Source organism: Capsella rubella, unplaced genomic scaffold, assembly GCF_000375325.1.
Source record: "Capsella rubella cultivar Monte Gargano unplaced genomic scaffold, Caprub1_0 scaffold_6, whole genome shotgun sequence".
Classification (NCBI taxonomy): domain Eukaryota; kingdom Viridiplantae; phylum Streptophyta; class Magnoliopsida; order Brassicales; family Brassicaceae; genus Capsella; species Capsella rubella.
This window is the reverse complement of record NW_006238918.1, coordinates 14,173,278-14,195,544: the sequence shown is the minus strand read 5'-3', so window position 1 is coordinate 14,195,544 and position 22,267 is coordinate 14,173,278. Positions and strand designations below refer to the sequence as shown.

The following is a 22,267-nucleotide window of genomic DNA, read 5'->3' as shown; positions in this document are numbered from 1 at the left end:
ATTAGTTTAACATATGTGTTGTATTGGAAACAAATAGTTAAATTCATATTGAAAACTTTTAAAGAAATATTATTTTTATTTTTACCTTTTTATATGTTTATAAAAAATAAGAATTCATGTTTCGGTCCGACTTATCTCACTTATGTTAGAAAATTTTTTGAGACATAAATTAGATAGATTTATATTCTCAAAATTTCTTACTTTTTGTTTTATTCCCGTTAAATCCCATTATATTTAGGTTTACATTGTGTAAATATAATCATATATATATTTTAAATATTCACTAAAAATTATAATCTATTATTTATATATTTGTTAGTATAATCGATAATTAGTAAGTTTTTTTTAACTCTTAATCAATTATCTTTTTTAGTTTTATAATGTATAATATAAAACAAATCCTTTCATATTCATTTTGGAAAAACTTATTTACGTAGGTTTAAATATTAAAATTAAATGATAAAATGGTATAATTAATTTTAAAAATTAAATAATAAAATGAGGTAGATGATGATGTGGCTTAAGAAGAATAGAGAAAAGTTAACTTTATATATATAGATTAAGAAAAGGACGCCTACATTTATGTGTAAACATGTAACAAACAATGTGATAAGAGTGAAATGTATGATATAAAAAAGTTATTTATTTTGTATATTTACCAGATGTGAGCTTTTCGGAGACACCATAATATGCGATCAGATGTAGTTAAGCCAACCACGGTGTTCACCGTGCTAGGTCTATGAAAACTACGACTGCGGATAAAAATATACTAGTGGTCTAACATTTTACTAACTTAGATAGGAACTTTATACTTGCATCCCACAAATATGGCAGCAGATGATTATAAACAATGAAAATATTTTATTTTTTATAAATAATTAATATTTCGTTGAATAGATTATTTCGATTTTAATTATTTGATTCCAAATTATCCTTTCTAATTGAATTTAAACACATTCTACACATAATTTCAATAGTAATTAAAGTATATGAATGATTAATTTGAACATTTTTTAATTTGTACTTCTTTTCTAATTTAATTAAATTAAGATATTGTACTATAATAATAAAATATGTTATTTCATTGTAAATTTGTAAGTACTTAGAAACTTTTATTGCAAATTTTTTTTTTCTTTTAGAGAACTTAAATTTTCCTAAATTTTACACGCAAAACTTGTTCAGCAACGAATATTGTCACCAAAACGTGAAATCTTTGTCCTAAAATTTTCTAAAAATTCAAATGCTAATATGTTATGGGTGAGTAAAACATACTACTATCTTCACAAATTAAGATATCAAAAGTATTGTTCTATATCTAGGAGGCAAAGTGGCCCTCCTTGGCAACGTTGGCACTATGTGTCCGTAGTCGACACTATGAGTAAACTTAGACGCTAAAATTTTAAACCCATAAAAACAATGTTTGGACATAAATAGTACCATGATTTATGGAAGATACAAAAGTGGTTATATCATTATTTTGTACTTTACTCTTCTCAAGCAGAAACAGATTGAACTCCACAAACCGGAAGGTCGTGCTCGTAGTTCGGAGCGGCCCTTAGGATTGGATTACGCTCGAAAAAATTTGTGGGCTTCAAGTCGAAACTCGAAGAAACTGTGGGCATTATCGGAAAATCCTCTTGACATGGAATGTGATGGAAGCCAAGTGTGTACCACACAACTATGTCCTTGTTCTCTATGTCTCTATCCCTGCATGACACCAATAATGCAAAAAAATTAGACAATCGAATGTTAAGTAACTTAAGTTGTTAACTATATAATAATATATTAATAATTATAATTTCGAAATTAATCACCTGTCTGACCAAACTGCAAGAGTATCATCACCATGGCTTTGGTAAGTGAACAAGCCACCAGCCCATTGCTCGGACTTATTGTAAGGAGTGACCCAAATTTGGTTATTAGTAAAAGCTCCTCTCTTCTGCGGCGGGTCATCATGGTCAAGCAAACTAGCAGCTGTGGCTCGAGGCACGACCTTGTAGCCCGTCGGGTTACCAACCCGAGTGGTTTTACCAGAGTTGATAACATGGTATTCTGATGGATCGTACAAGCTAAGCTTGATCTGACCATCCTTTTCAGTTTTAGCAATGTTCCTTACAGCTTTCAGGTAACTCTTCCTCGGTGACTCACCTGGTTCGGTCTCTTGCCTCTTGAGGTTCACTTTAACAAACGAGTTGTCCGGGCCATCCACGTCAAGATCGAGGTAAAAAGTGACGTAGTGATCATGAATTACTCCGATTACATTTTCAGACAGAAGCGTGCCGTGAAGCTCTTCTTCATTACCGTCTTTATCTTTCTCCACTTGGTTCTTGTTTTGATATGTTGTCCCTTTCACCATTAAAATTCCACTAAGCCCGACCTGTCATTATCAACTACATTAACAATAGTGGCGTGACAAGAAAATTGCAAATATTCATTATTCCCACGGAATCCTATGGAATCTTTTATATTTTGGAAAGTGGTATAAAGTAAAGTACCTTAGCTTTGATAAGTCCATCAGTTTGGAACTCGTAATCAATGATGTAATCATAGTTACCTACCGAAGCTACCATTCGTACCACAAGCGTCACTTTTGGTCTCACTTCCCTTATCTACTAATTCAAAATTGTAGTAATTAACATTATCACTCTTTTTATAAAACTTTGTTCTATGTAATTATAAAAACACTAACCGGTAAGCCTGTGATGGGGCTTTCGGAGTGACGCCACCCAATATCTCCGGCGTAGCTCTCAAATATACAAACCATGTTTTCTCTCACAAACGGTGTTCCGTCAGCAGCCGCGAATATTCCGTCCATATAAACGGCGTTTCTTGGACAATCGTTAAGGGGTACAAGTGGCATGGCTTGTAACCCGAATCCATACTCACCAGCGTCCATGTAAGTCTTAAAGTACCACGCGTCCGAAGGATCCATGTACGGAACAAAAAGCTCCGACACGAACCCTTTGTACATAACATCACGTGTCTCTTGAGTATCCGGATCATGCACCCTGACCCGTGATAAAACCACACCTGCTCTCGGGTCTGGTTTTAGATGAAATTCCCAGTTTGCCCATTTAACCATATGGTTGTCCTCAATGACAAAGCTTGGACCACGTGGCTGCTCTATTGATATCGGGTTTAGAACTCGGGTTTTGCCCGTAGTCACGAGCTTTTCGAAGCGGTAATCAGTGTTGGTTGAACCCGGTATGGGTATAGCCCGACCCGTATCGGATATCTCGATCACTTGCTTCGTATCTAAATCGATAAGTATAGTCAAACCTTCGATAGGTCGCATGTAGAAGTTGGCAGTGCCTTGAGTCAAGAAACACTGACTTTTAATTACCCTCACGTTCTCTTCTTTATTACCAAACCAACCACATGAGATCGGAAAACAAATCACGTCCGTTAGATTAACTCCACGAGAAAGAATCGTACGGTTGAAATCCGCGTTTGAGAACGGTACAACTGTGATATCGTTCATCTCTTCTATAGTCATCATCGGGTAACCAGAAACATTAACGGGGCTGTTCTCTGACTCCACCCGACCCGTAGATATGTCAACGGTGAGCACGTGCGTGTCGAGGCCAACACGTGCGATGACTGAAGCTTTCCTCGGAGGGAGAGGGTTACCTTTTTCCCAAAGACGTACAAGATTCTTGTCAGGCTCTTCAAGAACGACGGTGTGGAGAGCGTGAGGTGTACCGGAGGTGAAGAGAGCATGAGAGAAGAGTATTGATCGGACTTTGTTGATCTCCATGACCGTGAGCGGGTCTAGAGGATGGTTTGGTGTGTCGGACGCATGGTCATGATGGTTTTTAGTCTTTGGTTTAGGATCGTGTTTAGGTTCTTGTTTGTTGAAAAGAAAGTTTCTAGAAGCGCAAAGAGGTGAAAAGGAAGCATCGGTGCAATCAAGAAGCCTCGTTGGCCTGTGAGAGAAGTTAGTGGACGTGAAAGAGATGATTAAACCGGCCGTGACTATGAGAAAAATTAACCGGAAAAAAGCTTTTTGTTCCATGTCAGGTTCTTTTTATGTTTTTGTTTTGTTGCTTTGGTGAGTGAAGATCGTAGGAGTTATCGTATTATATAGAAGTAGAGTAACTAGTGAGCTTAACTTAAGTACGTCACTCCCCTCATAGAGTCATAGCACAAAGATATATACAAATCATTCCGAAATAAATATCTTCAACATGCTTTATAGTTTTTATAAGAAAAAATAAAAAGTTGTGTACACGAATCATAAGGAATCTTATCTCTTTGACATTGAAAAAATGGAGAAGTGAACATTTGTCCACTCCTAGAAACCTACAATGCTACATGCGTATATGTACGTAAGGTTCTAACGCCTTTGACGGAACTAGATTATATTTTCTTGGTTTAGGATTCTCTTTGTTGTTTTATTTACAAAGAATCGTCGGATTTTTTAAAATTCAAGGTTGTTCTGTTTTGTGATTTTACTTTTTTTTTTTTGTGTGGTTTTATTATCTCTCATTAGTTCATTATTTTGATTGTGTCGTATAGTAGACTCAATAGTTTTCCCAACATATCCTATTCTCATGCTTGATTGCATCTCACTTCTCACATCTCACATGCAAGTTATACAATACTAGAATTCCTTTAAAGTCAAATCATGCTGAACGAACTTATAAAGAAACCAAACAAGTGAGTTGTTTTTTTGGTTTTGGTCGACCAACGAATTGTAGGATTCCTGTTTTTAATTATAATCAGTTATTTGATGGCTTTTCTTTTGACAACGTTTTTCATTATAGTATTTTGATTTGATTTGATTTGATTTTTTTTCTTTTAAATGTTTTTTATATCATATACCATATATAATTTTTCGAAAAATATAATATTGGCAGTCGTATATACGGTCTGAAGAATGATGAAGGCCCAAGGGGCTCATGATGTCGACTGAAAAATCCAACAGAAGCCCATTTTTGTCAATATGTTGTGATGAATATGTCATATGTGCGTTCGGTTGACAATGGCATCATATATGCATCAGTGCATGCATGACTAATGTGACGTACGTTGAAATGAGATTCATTGAGCATTCACGATGTGAGCTTTACAAATGGTGTTATGAGCTGAGAGTGATGAAAAGACTGGATCTCTTCTAGATGAAATAGAAGCAATATATTTTAGTGTAAGCTCAAAGAATTTAGAAGCATATTATCAAATATCAATATTAAGTCTCTAATCTCTATAATTGTTAGTTTACTTGGGTCTAAACAGGACAGTACTGAAGATTTCCAGAAAAGTATGTATGTTAATTAATTTATCTCTTCATGGCTCCAAATCACATCCCACATTGTTTATACCAAATTTGTTGTTGTTATTAACATTATTAAAAACAAATCAAATACTACTTTACTGGTATAAATTTGAAGTAACCTTGCCAAAAAATGTGTTTACAAATATAACTCCACACAAACGTAATCTACTATAAAACTCATATCAAACTTCATTTTTGAAATCAATCTCGCAAGTACGTGAGAGTCCGAATCCAGTTTTAGTTAATTGCCCACAATTCTTTGAGATTAACATTCCGGTTTGAATTGGACATGTTATACTAATTTTGCGCTAAAAGGTTTTGGTGTGGGAGTTGATATTTCACTAACACCGCACAGTAAAATATCTTGTATTCTTATTATTACTTGATTTAAAGTTGTACCATGGATCTATATATATAACAAGATCCAAAAGTTGGACAATTATTTCGTTGGTTCTTCATTCTTCTTAAGCAGAAACAGATCCGGCTCCGCAAACCGGAAGGTCATGTTCGAAATTCGGAGTAGCGCTAAGGATTGGATTTCTCTCAAAGAAATTGACTGGCTTCAGATCAAAACTCGAAGAAACTGTAGGCATTATCGGAAAATCTTCTTGACATGGAATGTGATGGAAGCCAAGTGTGTACCATACCACAATGTCCTTGTTCTCTATGTCTCTATCCCTGCATAACACCAATAATGCATTAAATAAAAAGAATGATTCTTAACTAAAGAACTATTAATTATAAATTTATAATGTAATCACCTGTTTGACCAAACCGCAAGAGTATCATCACCATGACTTTGGTAAGTGAACAAACCGCCAGCCCATTGCTCAGACTTGTTGTAGGGAGTGACCCAAATTTGGTTATTGGTAAAAGCTCCTCTCTTCTGCGGTAGATCATCACGGTCAAGTAGACTAGCTGCTGTGGCTCTAGGCACGACCTTGTAACCGGTCGGGTTACCAACCCGAGTGGTTTTACCAGAGTTGATAACATGGTATTCTGATGGATCGTACAAGCTAAGCTTGATCTGACCGTCCTTTTCGGTTTTCGCAGTGTTCTTAACCACATTCATGTAACTCTTCCTCGGTGACTCACCCGGCTCCGTCTGTTGCCTCTTAAGGTTCACTTTAACAAAGGAATTGTTCGGGCCATCCACGTCGAGGTCAAGGTAAAAAGTAACGTAGTGGTCGTGAATAACTCCAATTACATTTTCGGACAGAATCGTGCCGTAGAGCTCTTCTTCATTACCTTCTTTGTCTTTCTTCACTTGGTTCTTGTTCTTGTACGTTGTCCCTTTCACCATCAAGATTCCACTAAGCCCAACCTGTTGTGGATCGTACCCAAAAGAAAATATTTTCAAGATATATCAACGAAACTTTTTATAATCATTTTGGCAATAATGACATCTCAAAAATCGAAAGTACCTTAGCTCTCATTAGCCCATCAGTTTGGAACTCATAATCAATTATGTAATCGTAGTTACCCACTGAGGATACCATTCGTACCACTAGCGTCACCTTTGGTCTCACTTCCCTTAACGGCTACACAAATAAATCGTAAATAATACATTTATCTTACATTATGAACATGTGAGTAGCAGCATATTATTTAAGTATGTATACATGTCTTTATGCTTTTGACATAATATTTTTATGTAATAAGAAATACAAAACGTTCGTTAGAAATTTATTTATTTGTCTATGTAAATATCAATGTAGGCTTTTGTTCATTATACTATTTAAGAAATACCCTTTCAAATACTTGAATTTCTGTGAATTTGGAAAATTTATTATATTTATCAAATACAGAAATCATATAATGTATGGCAATATATTTATGAATTTAAAATTTGTAAACGTGTCTTTAGGTAAATATAATAGATACAAAAAAATTGATTAGGTAAGATCTGATTTTCCTATTTTTAACAAAGTTGGTCACCCAACCAAAAAAAGTGTAAAAAAACTTAAAACGTGATTTGGTATGTTAATGTCGCAGTGAAATTTTCAACACGTGATAATATTTAAATAAACAGAAAAGACAAAAGAAAAAAAAAAAAACTTACCGGCATGCCGGTGACGGGGTTCTCGGAGTGACGCCATCCAATATCGCCGGCGTACCTCTCAAACACACAAATCATATTCTCTCTCACATACGGCGTTCCGTCAGCCGCCGCGAATATTCCGTCCATATAAACGGCGTTTCTTGGACAATCGTTAAGCGGTTCAAGCGGCATTGCTTGTAACCCGAACCCGTACTCGCCTGCGTCCATATAAGTCTTGAAGTACCAAGCTTCCGATGGATCCATGTACGGAACAAAAAGCTCCGACACGAACCCTTTGTACATAACTTCACGTGACACTTCAGTGTCCGGATCATGCACCTTAACCGTGGATATAACCAAACCGGCTCTCGGGTCCGGTTTTAAGTGAAACTCCCAATTTGCCCATTTTACTAGATGGTTATCTTCGATTACGAAGCTTGGACCACGTGGCTGCTCGATTGAGATTGGATTAAGAGGTCTGGTTTTGTCCCGGTTTGGGAGATTTGAGAAACGGTAATCGGTATTGGTTGAACCGGGTATTGGTATAGACCGACCAGTATCGGTTGTCTCGAGTATTTGCTTTATGTCTAAATCGAAGAGTAGTGTTAAACCTTCGATAGGTCGCATGTAGAAATTAACCGTACCTTGAGTTGAGAAACATTGAATTTTAATTAACCTTCTGTTTCCTTCTTTATTATCAAACCAGCCACTAGAGATTGGGAAACAAATCACGTCCGTAAGATCAACTCCGCGGGATAGTATTGTACGGTTGAAATCTTCGTTTGTGAACGGTGCCCATGTGGCAGAAGCCATCTCTTCCAACGTCATAATCGGGTAACCGGGTGCATGAACCGGGCTATCCACTAAATCTACATAACTTGTAGATATGTCAACGGTGAGCACGTGCGAGTCGGCGCCAACACGTGCGATCACTGAGGCCTTTCTTGGTGGGAGTGTGGTTCCTTTTTCCCATTGTCGGACTAGGTTCTTGTCTGGCTCTTCAAGAACGATGGAGTGAAACGAGTGTGGTGCAGGGGAGGCGAAGAGGGCGTGAGAGGAGAGGATTGATCTGACTTTGTTGATCTCCATTACCGTGAGTGGGTCAAGAGGATGGTTTGGTGTGTCAGACACGTGGTCATGGTTTTTAGGTTTTGGTTTGGGAACGTTTTTAGTAATGGGTCGAGTTTTCTTGTTGAAAAGGAAGTTTCTTGAGGCGCAAAGAGGTGAAGAGGAAGAGTTGGTGCAGTACGTGGACGATGGCTCGTGAGAGAAGTTAGTGGAAGTGAGTAAGAGGATGAAACAAGCCGTGACAATGAGGAGAAACAAACCGGAACAGAGTTTTGGCTCCATGGTACTTGGTAGCTCTCTCTCTAGATCACAGTTGGTTTCAGGTTTGAGTAACGTGAGTGTAGTATTGTTTATTCATTTCATAACCTACTTAAATAGACCAAGACACTAGGATTGGTACTGTTACTGAGGAGGCTAAAACAAACAAGAAGAACGTTTATGATATTCTCAACTTGTAATCCAGGGGCCGGACACGTTGTTCAATGCTTCAGGGCAGTTGAATAATTGAATATGACCAAACACAACGACTTCAACAAATGTTGAGCACCAGTGCACTACAGTGATCAAGATCAACACATCCATTTTGTAAGATCCGGTTTGGTTTACGGTTACAAAACAGTACAAATTACAGTTTGTGATTTGGGTCATGCCTATAAAAGTAACATGGGGAAAAATCAAAAACCACCAATAGGGAAACGAAATGGGCTTATTAGAATATAGATAGGCTTGTGGATCGTGGCAACATAAGTGTGAGAAAGGCCCGTTAGTACTAAGGTGTTTCAATGATGATGACATAACCATGACTATTTTTGATGAATAAGTGATGACCAACACACTACAATATGAACTTATATTCTCATGAGCAATCAAAATATTTTCCTCAAGTCTTTATCAGTTATTGCTTCCAATGCATAAATCTGAATCTTCAGCACCTTATATTACACACACACACACACACACAAGACATATGTAATCTGTATTGCTTGGAAATGACTCTTTAGGAAGTGACTCATAAAAAAATATAGTTGAGTTGGTAGATTCTTTTTAGGTTTCATGTGAATTTGTTTTAACAACTTTTATCATTATGAAATCTAATACATGTTTTTTTTTCTATTTCTCCTCTCTATAGTCTCTACCATCGAAAAATTCGATTAACAAAAATATATCCCATAACGAAAGTATAATTAAGCTTCGGCTATAAAAAAATATTAAAAATGATCCTTAATCAATAGGAATAATTCTTACCAAAAAAAAAAAAAATCAATAGGAATAATAGTAATTAACCTCGCCAAGTTTCTAAGCAATCTTTCCTTTGACTTTAAATTTTCTTATCCCAATATATACTCTTTTATATTTTCTCTAATTTTATTTTCATGTGTGTGCAAAAACATATTGTGGTAACTGCTATAATGATAATCATTCAAAATCAAGTGTTCTTATTCGACATGTTGTAGTCAATCAAATAGATTACAAAATGGTTAGTTTATAATTCTTATTTCATTTTCAATTAAATGTATGTAAATGAGTGGATGGTTACTTAAGAGAAAAGAACAGAAATTAAATAAGAAGATGACTTGTTTTTTAATCCAAGTTAAAAGAGTACTCTGTTTCTAACAATGCACCATCATTATTGGTGGGATCTTAAAGGCTAAGATCCCCCGGTTTTTGCAAAGGAAAGATCCTATATTAGATCTTTCTTTTGCAAAAACCGGGAGATCTTAACCTCTAAGATCCCACCAATAATGCTGCTCTTTCGTTATGGGATATATTTTTGTTAATCGAATTTTTCGATGGTAGAGACTATAGAGAGGAGAAATAGAAAAAAAAACATGTATTAGATTTCATAATGATAAATCGTCAAAACTTGGAACTTTTTGGTTGAGAAAATATAGATACATATAACGTATCATTTAGGAATAAGATTATATCATATTTTATGACTTTTCGTTTTAGACTCCATTTGAGACTTTTAATGGTAAAAATCCATTCATGCATCACAATATTAATATCGGTTAAAATTGACTCATAATCTATAACGATGGTACATATATCAGAACTACAAGCAACACGTCTTTTAAATATTTTAGAATCTTGTGCAATAAATAAATTGTATGTGGCGTGAACGATGTTTTGGTAGTAAATGATTCCACTTCTTAGATATCTTAGCTCATAATAAGTTGATAAAATATCAATGCTTACTCAATTTTTAATATGTGATATTGTTATCCTAATAATTCGTATACTTTGTATATCATTTTTTAGATGAATTGTTCTTAAAGCTATACTATATGGCTAAGAATAGAAAGTGAGGAAAAAAAGATTAGAAGACATGAATTTTCGTCCAACGTTGAAACTAATAGTTAGGTGAAATATAACAATCATGTACTAAACTAAAGCAATAATTAGTTTGCATTACAAAATTAGTTCCGTCAAGAAAATAAAATTTTTAGAATTAAATTAGTATATTATTTCACTCATTTGTAAATGTGGAAATGATCAAGACATAGATGATTGCTTGTTAACTAAATCAAAAGCGATACAACTACTATTCATATTTCGGATGTCAAGAAAAACTACCATTTGTATTTCATTGGTATTTTGTATTTTAAAACTATTTGGTTTATCATTTATCATACTATTTATAACATAATATCTAAATCCCATTGACAAAGAGCATTACATAGCATTTCAATTACAAATAAACTTTAAGAAATTAAAACATTATGCACAAAAATTTCTCCATACACCTAACTATATGTTGTAATAATTTTAACAAATATAGTAGTGTTCTACTAAAGTCAGTAAAAAACCATAGCAAAAATATGTGCAAATTTTACAATAAACAAGCATGAGTATGTATCATTTTGTAATATTTTGTTTTTTATTCTAAATTATATATTGGGAAACAAAATCTTATAAATAATCCAATGACTGTATTAATGTTGATCATACAAATTGATTTTTTTTACCTCGCCAATCCATATTTCTAATAGTAGTATTGATATTTTAAAATTTTAGTTTAACATTAATGTTGAGCATGTCGAAGAAGCCTGGATTTTTATAAGAAGGACTAGATTCCGTCCCAGTAAAATAAAAGATTTTAGGAATATCATCATTTGGTGGGAATTAGTAAACATGGATCTACCATACGTTTAGTTTTTCCCATCTTGAACGAGTTTCTCCGTGCCAACAAATTTCATAACTCATTGAACATTGTAGCTTCTGTTGGCATTGCCATTGATCAATCTTTTTCGCACGACACCTTCAATACCACTATGCATGTGTGAAATAATAGTAAATAAGTAAAATAATTAAAAATATACGTAATAAAAGGTTATTAATTTAATTTTTTACTATAAGTTTTAGTAAGTAGTGGAATATAATAATTATTAATAATTAATAAAAAAGAAATATTAACAAAACTAACTAATTATTCATATTTTACCGTTACTTTTTTATTTTTTAACAAGTTTATCATCATTAATCATATTATTTTTTTGTTTTGATTGATTAATAGTAAATAGTAAAATATAAATATTTGATATTCACAAAAAAAAACAATATAAATATTCATATTTGATCATTATTTTTTTATAACTCTTTTATCATCATTTCGCGTATTTTTTGTTTTGTTTTGATCAATGTATAGTAATTAGTGTAATATAATTATTTGATATTAAAACATATACAGAAATGAAATATTAACAAAACTAATACCTACTTTAATATCTTTAAACTATTTTATTTTTATATATCGTTATATTTTCGGTTTTCATTACCGATAGAAACTTAGAACTAAATAGAAAATCTTTGTATATGAAACAATTAATATAGCATTTATAATATAGTATCTCAGAATCTGTGATCGTGTACAAATGTACATGCATAACATGATCAATAAAGAATGAGATAACAAAATACAGATGTCAACCGTCAACGATCTACAAACACGTTAACATTGAAAAAACCAAAAAAAAAAAATATATACATGAATCTAATTAATAAATAAATCTCTGACAGCTTTTGTTACCATCACTTAAAGATTGAACAAGAAAATTTATTTATATATAAACCTTTTTTCTGATTTTATCTTAATAAAGAAAAATAAAAAAATCAAATCGTCTCTTCTTCTTTCTTTCCCGGAAAATACTCAATTTTGACTTGCTCAATTTTGCTTCTTCAATCTCTCTTATACCCAACAACAACCCTAACCCTAAAATCTCTGAATTCTCCGGCGAAAATGTCACACCTTGATGATCTTCCTCCTACTCCCGGAAAGTACAAAACCGATAAAGTTCCGCCGTACTGGATTCTCCACCACCACCGTTACCTCCGTCTCTCGAAACTCACTCTTTGGGCTTCTCTCTTCCTCGCTCTCTTTCTCTTTTACCTAATCCTATCCCCTCCTCCGTCACCGTCTCGCCGGAATCTCAACGATTCTTCCTCCTCCGTATCCGCCGCCAAGTACGGCGGCTCTCACTGGGAGAAACAAGTCCGCAAATCCGCTCGTCCGAGGACTCACGGCGGTTTAACGGTTTTAGTCACCGGAGCATCTGGGTTCGTCGGTACTCACGTCTCGATCGCGTTGCGGAGACGCGGCGACGGTGTTCTGGGTCTTGACAATTTCAATCGGTACTACGATCCGAAGCTTAAACGAGCAAGACAAGGGCTTTTGGAACGATCAGGCGTGTTTGTTGTAGAAGGCGATATAAACGACGCCGTTTTGCTAAAGAAGCTCTTTGATGTTGTCCTCTTCACACATGTGATGCATCTCGCTGCTCAAGCTGGTGTGCGTTACGCAATGCAAAACCCAGGATCGTATGTGAACAGTAACATTGCTGGGTTTGTGAATCTGTTAGAAGTGTCTAAATCGGCGAATCCTCAGCCTGCGATTGTGTGGGCTTCGTCTAGCTCTGTTTATGGTCTCAATTCGAAAGTACCCTTTTCGGAGAAAGATCGAACGGATCAGCCGGCGAGTTTATACGCAGCGACGAAGAAAGCAGGTGAAGGAATTGCTCATACTTATAACCATATCTATGGTTTATCACTTACGGGTTTGAGGTTTTTCACTGTTTATGGACCTTGGGGTAGACCAGATATGGCGTATTTCTTCTTTACTAAGGATATTCTTAAAGGGAAGACGATTACTGTGTTTGAGTCTCCTGATAAAGGTAGTGTTGCTAGGGATTTCACTTACATTGATGATATTGTGAAAGGCTGTTTGGGTGCTTTAGATACTGCTGAAAAGAGTACTGGTAGTGGTGGGAAGAAGAAAGGTCCTGCTATGTTTAGGATTTATAATTTGGGGAATACTTCACCTGTTCCTGTTACTAAGCTTGTGACTATATTGGAGAAGCTTTTGAAGACGAAAGCTAAGAAAAAGATTATGCCTTTACCGAGGAATGGGGATGTCGAGTTCACTCATGCGAATATCACGTTAGCGCAAGCAGAGCTCGGGTATAAACCCACGGTTGATCTTGAGACAGGTCTGAAGAAGTTTGTGAAATGGTATATGGGTTTTTACACAGGCTCGTCGAAGAAGAAGAGTTCTTGGTGAAGTCTCTCTCTGTCTCTCTGCTATAGTCATGGTCTCTCTGTTTCTTCTTCTTGAATGTGGAGCATAAGTTTTTGGAACCGAGCACTTGCGTCGCGAGGAAAAATGGCTCCACTGTCAAGGGACAAACACTTTGTTCTCAACATAAAGGCTATTCACATATCTGCATTGTTTCTGTGTTGCTAGATTTTGCTTCATTTGATTTGTTAGTAGATTTTGAGCAATGTACAGCTTCATAACTTAGGTGTTTCAATTGTGGAAACTCAATTGTCTTCTCCATTATGTCTGAAGAATAAAGTAGATTGGATTTTGATGCATATACTCTATACTTCTATAGTATTTCAATCTATTTTGTCACCTTGTTTCTTTCTAAATCCAAAAACATATCTTTATCTTCTATATTCTGACCAAATTATGCATAGCTCTAAACACTTGATTAACCATGATGGTTTTGGAAGAACAAATCAATTCACTGCACTAAAATCAATCTCAGAGAACAAGAATCAATGAATGTTCTCTAGTCTGAAGTGTAGGTAATCTGCCAATAGATTCACAAGATTGTTCTGTAGCATGAAGTTTTGTGAACCTCTTGCCTTGAAAGTTGTTCATCTTCCTCTGCGCAAGCAATCCCGACAATTCTATGATGTTATCGACAAGGTCTTGAAGATCCAACACAATCTTCATTATCTATCTTCCACCAATCACCACCATCTCCAATCTCCACCGGTTCCACCTCTGTTCCATTCTCAATTTCGTCATCATCATAATCAAAATCGTAATCCCAAACGCCGCAAGAACCTCCTCTCTCTTTCTCCAAAGCAGGATCATAAGTCCACTCCAAAGTCTTCAACACATCTCTATCCTTCCACTTTCCCACAACCTTCTCAACTTCCTTCTTAGCCTTCCCCATCACAACTTCCTTCCACGAATACGAAACATCAGCAACTCGCTTCAACGCCCCTTCGTTCAAATCCCCAATCACAACTGTCCTCAAACACCTCTCCTTAGCTTCCCTCAAAACATCAGCATAACCAAAATCATCAGACACAAGAACCACACACTCCACTTCTCTCTTATCCATAACATTCACCATATGCTCCTTCAAAGCAATATCAGCAGCTTCTGGCTTATCACTCACCATCTTTACCCAAAAGCCAGCTCTTTTCAGCTCATCAGCTAACCCATAACCTTCCTTGGGAGTCAAAATCTTCCTCGCCGCTCTTTTATACTTCTCAATCTTCATCGAATACTTAGCCACAAGCCTCACTCTTTGATGTCCTTTAGAAGATTCAATCTGCCTCATACGTTTCTGATGCTCAGTCTCGTGAATCTGCTTGAAATGATTGATTAGATTCACATTCGTATAAAATCTCCGGTCACAAACACCGCAAAAGTACGGCTCCGGCGGTTTAACCAAACCTGTGTTCTCCAATTCGTTCAGCACTTTCCTAGCTGTCCTCTGTTCTCGAACTACTACAGGAACGTAGCTGAAGGCGTGACGATTCGCGTACGCCACCATTAGCTTCACGAATCCGAAAGACGACGCGGCGGTTCGAAGCTTTACGGCGGCGTCGTACGGCGGAAAAGAGGCCGGTGGTTTGTTGTCTAGATCCCAGAACAACCCTGTTCGGATTTGGGGTTTAGGGTTTATCGAGCTAAAGCTAAAGCTAAAACCTTTGATTGAACTGAGCGATGTGATTTGGGTTTTGGGGCTCCGAATTCTCTGCACGAATCTTGAGAACATCGTCGGAATTCTCGAATTGACGGAGACGACGGATGCTTCGAATAAAATCCTAGAATTTACATACCCGACCCGGATCCAAAATCTAAAAGCTATAAAAATACAACCCTCAATTTTGTAGCTTTTACAATTTCTTCCTTAACTTTATTAGGGAACAAAAACACCAATGTTCACAGGAGATACTGTATATACATATTTCTACTGATTAACTCATATATGGTTTTTTTCTAACAAAAACTAATGAACAAAGCTAATTGAGAGGACAATTGTTTACATACTTAATAAAATATAAATTAGAACGGATTTTTCATGCCAATTTATCCGCTTAAAAATTTGCATTTCGAATAATAAAAGATAACGAGAAAGTAGAGAATTTCTCTTTATCAACAATAATGTCATCCAGATTAATAGAGAACACTTGTCACTCGGAGGAAGAAGACAATATCTTCACAAAATCAGAATGTCGATGAACTCATATATGGTTAATATAGTCAAAATTTTAGTAAGTAAAATTTTAATTAAGTAAAGAGAACGTTTTCTTTTAGTATTTTAAGATATATAAAGGTAACTCTTCTTTGATCAATAAAAAAAAACTGAAAAAACCCTAGCTAACTCATATATAAACCCAAAAAAAAACCCTAACTCATGTAATACAAAACTCAAAAGAAACAAAGAAGGATGGTAAAACAAAATAAGAAAACGAAGGAGAGAGATATGAATCTTCCGGAAGATATAGTAATCAACATACTCACAAGACTACCGCTACAAAGTATTGTTAGGTTCAAGTTAGTTTGTATAGAATGGAAGTTGTTAATGGGATCAGCCTACTTCGTCGACCTCTGCCGTAACTCTAATTGGTCAATCATCTTTTACGGGAACTATAAATCGGAAGATTCCAAGTTGGAGGAAGTTAAACTCGATCTACCACATGATGGTCATGATGGTACACATCACCATCAAAGTTATAATTTGTTGTTTTCTAGTGTTTCTAGTCAAAGCAAGAAGAAGGTGAAAGAGATTAGGGTTGTGTCTTGTGCTGATGGGTTGGTCTTGCTTCGTGTCAAGGAAGAGGAGGACGAGATGGTTTACTACGTTGGGAATCCAGTGATAGCACAATGGATTCAACTCCCTCTTTCTTCTCGTCCTCCTAGAAACGCTCATACATATCCTAGTCATTACTCTGATACGGGACTTGTGACACGAATGCGTAATGGTGCACTATTAGGTTACAAGGTGGTTCGGATAAAAAACAAGTCATGGAACCGTTCTTATTTTTGGGAATGGAGTTTTGAGGTTTTCTCATCGGATACGGGTAAATGGCGTGTTGTACAAGTCTCTTGTCCGGGTCATGGTGTTGGTATGTGCAACCCATCCAATCCTGTTTCTTTAAATGGGAAACTTCATTGGCTAGAGTCTAGCCGTGTTATCGTTCATGATTTCTTCTCTTGTGATGATCAAGTTCTTCGAGTATTACCACTACCCCGCAGGACTCAAAGCACTGAGTGGCAACGTTGTAAGAGGATCTGCACCACCTCGCAAGGATATTTTGTTATTATTGATGTTGGATATGTAGAAGAGGTCAAGAGCTATAATGTTAGAGTCATGAGGCTCAATACTGAGTTTTGGAACTGGGAAAAGGTATGGGAAATCAACATGGCAAGTGTAGGGCTTGGCTTTAAGTGTCTTCCAATCGCAATAAACTTTTTTGACAGCAACATCATCTACCTATGGGACTTAGACCACAACTGTTTCCTCGCTTGTAACGTTCGTACACATAAGAAATTATGTGGTACTCGTAAAGATGTCACCGCCGACAAGGAAGATACTTTCTGCCACGAGTCACGTTATAGTCTTTTGCAGTTTGTGCCGACCTTACAAGCCATACATACATAGAAAGACTCAAGATGCTTTTGATATTGTTAATTCATGCTCTATGTTTTCTCTTTTGTTTTTTTTTTTTTTTTTTTAAGTAAGATTTTTAATTCATTATTTAAGCACCCAAAATGTCATGTTTCAGTCAGGCTTTGTGACTCCTATTATACATGTGAAAAACCTAATTCCTCGCAGCTCTTTTATACTTCTCAAGGAGAAGGAGGACGACAACAACGACGTGATGATACGTTACTACGTTGGGAATCCAGTGTTAGCACAGTGGATTCAACTTCCTCCTCCTCCAGAGACGCTTATCCGTATCCTGATCATTAGTTCATTACTCTGATACTGGACTTGTCACACGAATGCGTAATGGTGCCCTCTTAGGTTACAAGGTAGTTCGGATACATAGCAAAGCACACAAGTCTCCCAAATGGAGTTTTCAGGTTTTCTCATCGGATACGGGTGAATGGAGTGTTGAACAAGTCACTTTCCCAGGTCATGGAGTGTTGGAGACTCAATAGTGATTCTTGGAACTGGGAAAAGGCATCGGAAATCAACATGGCATGTGCATGTAGGGCTTAGTTCTAAGTGTATCCCAGTGGCAATCAACTGTTTTGACATCAATATCATCTACCTATGGGACTTAGACCGCAACCGTTTCCTCACTTGTAACCTTCGTACACATAAAATAACATGTGGTACTACTCATAATACTGATGATGTCGCCCGCAGCAAGTAAACCATGTTAAGGATTGTATTCTAAGGGCATCCTTAATGGTAGCATCTAAGCCAAATCCTTATATAAGATCCTTTTCTTCACAAATCTTAGTCTAAGATTTGGCTAAGATACCTCCATTAAAGATGGTCTTACTTCTAGAGTCGGTAGATTTCTCAATGTAACAAGAATTGGAGCTCGATTTGGAAGCTAGCACACCAGGTAACAGTAACACTAGTTTCGTCTAAATCAGTTCTGGACACACGAGAAACATTGGTATATTAATCGCAAACCCAACCAAACATTTCTTTCAGTAACTTGAAACATACAAAGAACTCTTGCTTTGTCTGTCAAACTTACACAAAAGTCAAGAGAAACCAAAACAGATCAAGAAACACAAAAGTTTTATAAAAACAAAACAGATTTGAACAGTTAAAGAGGTAATAAATAATGAAGAATACTAAACCGATTGTCTGGAGATGAAACCACCATGAACCAAAACCAATGTACAGTAACACAATGTGAAAAGCACACATGATTGATATACTTCACCAGAGAGTTGTGCTAATACGAGGGTGTCTATTGATGAACTTTGCAACGGAATGGTGTCTGTCGGTAAAGGCGGATCGTTGGAGCTCCCCGAGCTTTCTGGAAATGTTGGTGATTGATCTGAAGATGTGCTTCCGGACCCTTCAGGCATATTGTTGTTACTGTCATCCTTGTCGGTGTCAGTATTCTTTTTGCTCTGGCTGCTACTGTCTGTGCCATCTGCACCGTCTTTTGAAATGGTTTTGACCACTTCGGGCTTTGGTTCTACTCCTACCCGCCTTAGGTGCAGCTACACACACACACATTGCAAATTATCATGTTCAGTCAGCGTTTATATGTTTTGATGCAACAACATGATGTTTCTGTAGCAAGTGACTTCTTGTACAATAAAACGTAAACGCATAAGAAATTTGGTTCAGATGCTGAGTTTATATATATACCTGTAGATGCAAATTGACTTCGTCGGGCCGTGATAGGAATGGGAAATCTCCTCCTGTCTTTAAGTAAGCTCTCCTTGCTTCGGGGTACCTCTCTGTAAGTTCATCTTTAAGATGTTGTGGAATTGCACAGTAATCATTCGTCTGAATTTAGAGGACAGCAACAGCATATATCAGACAATTAAAAACTTGCATTCACAAAAAAAAATAAAAAATCAAGATAGAGTTACTCAAAACCTACATCCATTATAGTGATGGACGAGTCAGAGAGTAGTATAGATCCCACAGAAGCAGCATCCACTGTTAAAGTTAACCGGGAAGCCAAATCATCTTTGGACAATGTCTCAACCTAAATCAGAGTAAACCAAAGGAACTTAGATGGTAAGTTCACTTACAAAACCTTCTTTACATGTTATTCAGATCCGTTTAAGAAAATACGAAAGATAATAATCGGGGGAACCACCTGAGAAACAGCAAAGTCGACAGAGTCAGCAATAAAGGGTTCGTGAGGTCCGTCACGTATTCCTGTTAAGACATATCGTTTCAGCAAGAAAGAAGGAGTCCAACTAACACTGCACAGTGAAACCCCGAAAGTGTTGAGAGTCAGTACAAATTCTTAGGCCCAAACAAGAACGACAAAGATGGAACGAACAATAATATATAAGAGACATACAACGGAGCCCATGGCATTGCAGTAGCGAAAGTGCGAGTATCCAAATATGTATTTGACAGAACCAATGATTTAACCCGTCTTGGACGGTGATGAGCAAAGAGTTGTGCCAAGAAGCCTCCAAGGGAAGTACCGTAGAGATGCACCTATTAACAATAGTTAAGTACAATCAATTACAATGTTATATCTTTCCACATTAGTAATACGAATTAGAGTCCTAGATGGTGATTTGTAACTTCAAGAGATCTTACGTGATGAACATCAATGGTGTCCAAGAATTTCTCAAATGCTTGAATCCACTCATGGTATGTCCAAACCCGTGGTATGTCAACTGAAATGATCCGATAACCCTAGAATCGCAGATTTAACAACATTCAAGATATATAGTCAGTCACCAAGGACACAGCAACATATAAGCATATTACCTACCGTATCCTAAAAAATGTTTAAAGCTACAAGTGATAACTAAAAAGCTTGTTTCCAGATCATTGTTCAAAGACTACAAATTTGGCATACCTTCATAGAGAGTGCCATAATCTGTTTATAGTAAACATCTGCAGTTCCAGCGATTCCAGGGATACATATGAGCGGAGGAACAGTCTTTGGACCAAAGTCATAGTAACGCCATTGCTTCGTCCCAATCTGTAGTTAATATGCACAAAAAATCTCAATATAAGACTGTCTATTCTCTTTGAGTGAATTGACATTCCAAAAATTATGATTCTCCCAACTAGAGGCAACAAAATCTTATAATATGATACATTCAATAACTGCTTGTTAAGAAATGTTTAGTAGAGCTTGAAGGTAGGCATAACGAAAGACCATTCACAAGTGTATCACAGGCTATTCACAAGAGTGTCACATGTACACAGCTTAACAAATCACAATTTTTCCAAACTAGAAGCAACAAAACCTGATAAACCTGTCACATTTATAGGAGCTATGCAAGACTGCTTGATAAATAACTTTTACTTATCAAGCAGAACAAGAATCTCAAGAACATTCCCTTGTATTACACAATGAGAGTGATTATCATCTCTGACAAAGTGACAATTTAAGATGCAAGCACTAAGGGTGGTGAATGTTACTCACAGTTCAAATCAAAAACAACCTTAGAGGAATCTATACAAGTTCAAAAAAGATCAAAACGTAAAGAAACAACTATCGCTAAACTAAAGACTATCACTAAACTTAAGACTATCACAAGTTCTTTGCTTTTAGACAACAAGAACCCAAAAATGAATCAGCTTAAGTAAACATCAGAAACGACAGCTAAATCCAAATGTATTCATAAACCTAAGAAAAAGGGTTTCAATCAAAAAACCATAAGCGTAAAGTATAAACCCAGATCATGTAAATTTCAGCTGCATAAAACCCAATATACGATTTTCAACTACTCAAAATCAAGAATTAGCTTCAAACGATTAAAACCCATAAGCGATTAATCCAAAATTAACATACTTTTTTTCAAAACATCGTATGCAGAATCAAAAATCTCATCAAAGGTCAAAGAGAGCGAGGAGGAGGAAGAAGAAGAAGAAGAAACTTACGGGAATCTTGTGAAGAGGAACCTGAGATTTGAAGTAGACGTAATCTCCAGGCGTCGAAGAGACGCCTTTCATGGCCGATCGGAGATTTTCAACGATCAAATACAAATCTAATCAAAAATTTGTGTATTTTAATTTTTTTTTTTTTTCGCTCTTTGCTCTTCTTCCCAAATAATTTTTTTTTAGACACAGAGATTTAACGGCGAGATAACAGAGTCTCTGATATCAAGTATCAACTGACTGTCAACGTTGACGCCGTGAGTGTAGCAGTCAGTCTCAGTTTCCAACTCACATATGTAATTTGGTCATGCTTATCTTAACATCTTTTCACATGGTTGATTTAGATTTAGCCAATTTGGTTTACAAAAATAAAATAAAAAATAAAAGAAAAATCAAAGGAATATTTGGATTTTGGTTTGATTTATCTATTTTTACAGACTATTAAATTAGTTAAATGACAAAAATATATGCGGTAAAAATGGTGTAAAAGTTAAGATGAAAATATTGGAGCTAAACTTTTTTTTGGTTATCACAAGAGAAGAAAAATGGAGACTAGAATCGAAGTGATTGTATAGGTTTTTTCTGTATATTAAAAAAAAAAAAAGGAAATTGTAATGAATTTTTGTCTGTGTCCTCAAAAATTTCACGTTATTGTTTATGGACGTAAATTCTTATGTCTCGTATTCATATACCAATTGTATTGAATCATTTACTATTAGATATTTTCATTTGGATGGATTTAGATGATAAGATTTTGATACCATAATGTCAGTAACTAAAGAATGTGTAGTTCTA

General features: G+C 36.0%; 6 protein-coding genes across 6 annotated transcripts; 2 read left to right on the top strand and 4 right to left on the bottom strand.

The window, feature by feature from the left end:
- Positions 1–1,375: 1,375 nt before the first annotated feature.
- On the bottom strand, positions 1,376–4,130 carry LOC17882124 (primary amine oxidase). The gene is made up of 4 exons (XM_006287074.2): positions 2,690–4,130; positions 2,496–2,609; positions 1,815–2,377; positions 1,376–1,707 (listed from the first exon to the last, which is right to left on the bottom strand). The coding sequence occupies exons 1-4, from the start codon at positions 4,013–4,015 to the stop codon at positions 1,494–1,496; spliced, it is 2,217 nt and encodes a 738-aa protein (XP_006287136.1). The 5' UTR covers positions 4,016–4,130; the 3' UTR covers positions 1,376–1,493.
- A 1,517-nt stretch (positions 4,131–5,647) lies between these two features.
- LOC17882190 (primary amine oxidase) lies at positions 5,648–8,666 on the bottom strand. The gene is made up of 4 exons (XM_006289284.2): positions 7,338–8,666; positions 6,700–6,816; positions 6,037–6,599; positions 5,648–5,953 (listed from the first exon to the last, which is right to left on the bottom strand). Exons 1-4 carry the CDS (start codon positions 8,664–8,666, stop codon positions 5,740–5,742), a joined length of 2,223 nt encoding a protein of 740 aa, XP_006289346.1. The 3' UTR covers positions 5,648–5,739.
- Positions 8,667–12,504: 3,838 nt separating this feature from the next.
- On the top strand, positions 12,505–14,257 carry LOC17883837 (UDP-glucuronate 4-epimerase 5). The gene has a single exon (XM_006286726.2). The coding sequence runs from the start codon at positions 12,625–12,627 to the stop codon at positions 13,939–13,941; it is 1,317 nt and encodes a 438-aa protein (XP_006286788.1). The 5' UTR covers positions 12,505–12,624; the 3' UTR covers positions 13,942–14,257.
- A 55-nt stretch (positions 14,258–14,312) lies between these two features.
- On the bottom strand, positions 14,313–15,782 carry LOC17883862. Its single transcript, XM_006289810.2, has one exon. It carries the CDS (start codon positions 15,680–15,682, stop codon positions 14,585–14,587), a length of 1,098 nt encoding a protein of 365 aa, XP_006289872.2. The 5' UTR covers positions 15,683–15,782; the 3' UTR covers positions 14,313–14,584.
- A 575-nt stretch (positions 15,783–16,357) lies between these two features.
- Positions 16,358–18,075, top strand: LOC17884236 (putative F-box protein At3g23950). Its single transcript, XM_006286664.2, has 3 exons — positions 16,358–17,538; positions 17,747–17,868; positions 17,939–18,075. The coding sequence occupies exons 1-3, from the start codon at positions 16,358–16,360 to the stop codon at positions 18,073–18,075; spliced, it is 1,440 nt and encodes a 479-aa protein (XP_006286726.2).
- A 455-nt stretch (positions 18,076–18,530) lies between these two features.
- Positions 18,531–21,627, bottom strand: LOC17884023 (maspardin). Its single transcript, XM_006287849.2, has 8 exons — positions 21,476–21,627; positions 20,442–20,567; positions 20,177–20,275; positions 19,929–20,071; positions 19,719–19,827; positions 19,497–19,604; positions 19,259–19,399; positions 18,531–19,107 (listed from the first exon to the last, which is right to left on the bottom strand). The coding sequence occupies exons 1-8, from the start codon at positions 21,545–21,547 to the stop codon at positions 18,730–18,732; spliced, it is 1,176 nt and encodes a 391-aa protein (XP_006287911.1). The 5' UTR covers positions 21,548–21,627; the 3' UTR covers positions 18,531–18,729.
- Between the last annotated feature and the right edge of the window lie 640 nt (positions 21,628–22,267).

Bases quoted from the DNA above. Each gene is read 5' to 3' on its own strand.
- LOC17882124 (XM_006287074.2), bottom strand. From the start codon at position 4,015: ATGGAACAAAAAGCTTTTTTCCGGTTAATTTTTCTCATAGTCACGGCC. The intron at 2,610-2,689 runs GTTAGTGTTTTT...TTGAATTAGTAG, and splicing joins GCCCCATCACAGGCTTACCG to ATAAGGGAAGTGAGACCAAA. The intron at 1,708-1,814 runs GTGATTAATTTC...GGTGTCATGCAG, and splicing joins CTTGCAGTTTGGTCAGACAG to GGATAGAGACATAGAGAACA.
- LOC17882190 (XM_006289284.2), bottom strand. From the start codon at position 8,666: ATGGAGCCAAAACTCTGTTCCGGTTTGTTTCTCCTCATTGTCACGGCT. The intron at 6,817-7,337 runs GTAAGTTTTTTT...TTATTTGTGTAG, and splicing joins ACCCCGTCACCGGCATGCCG to CCGTTAAGGGAAGTGAGACC. The intron at 6,600-6,699 runs GTACTTTCGATT...GATCCACAACAG, and splicing joins ATGGGCTAATGAGAGCTAAG to GTTGGGCTTAGTGGAATCTT.
- LOC17883837 (XM_006286726.2), top strand. From the start codon at position 12,625: ATGTCACACCTTGATGATCTTCCTCCTACTCCCGGAAAGTACAAAACC.
- LOC17883862 (XM_006289810.2), bottom strand. From the start codon at position 15,682: ATGTTCTCAAGATTCGTGCAGAGAATTCGGAGCCCCAAAACCCAAATC.
- LOC17884236 (XM_006286664.2), top strand. From the start codon at position 16,358: ATGGTAAAACAAAATAAGAAAACGAAGGAGAGAGATATGAATCTTCCG. The intron at 17,539-17,746 runs GTTTGTGCCGAC...AATTCCTCGCAG, and splicing joins TCACGTTATAGTCTTTTGCA to CTCTTTTATACTTCTCAAGG. The intron at 17,869-17,938 runs GTATCCTGATCA...GTGCCCTCTTAG, and splicing joins TCCTCCAGAGACGCTTATCC to GTTACAAGGTAGTTCGGATA.
- LOC17884023 (XM_006287849.2), bottom strand. From the start codon at position 21,547: ATGAAAGGCGTCTCTTCGACGCCTGGAGATTACGTCTACTTCAAATCT. The intron at 19,828-19,928 runs GTATGTCTCTTA...TTCACTGTGCAG, and splicing joins GCAATGCCATGGGCTCCGTT to TGTTAGTTGGACTCCTTCTT. The intron at 19,400-19,496 runs GTAGGTTTTGAG...CTCTAAATTCAG, and splicing joins CGTCCATCACTATAATGGAT to ACGAATGATTACTGTGCAAT.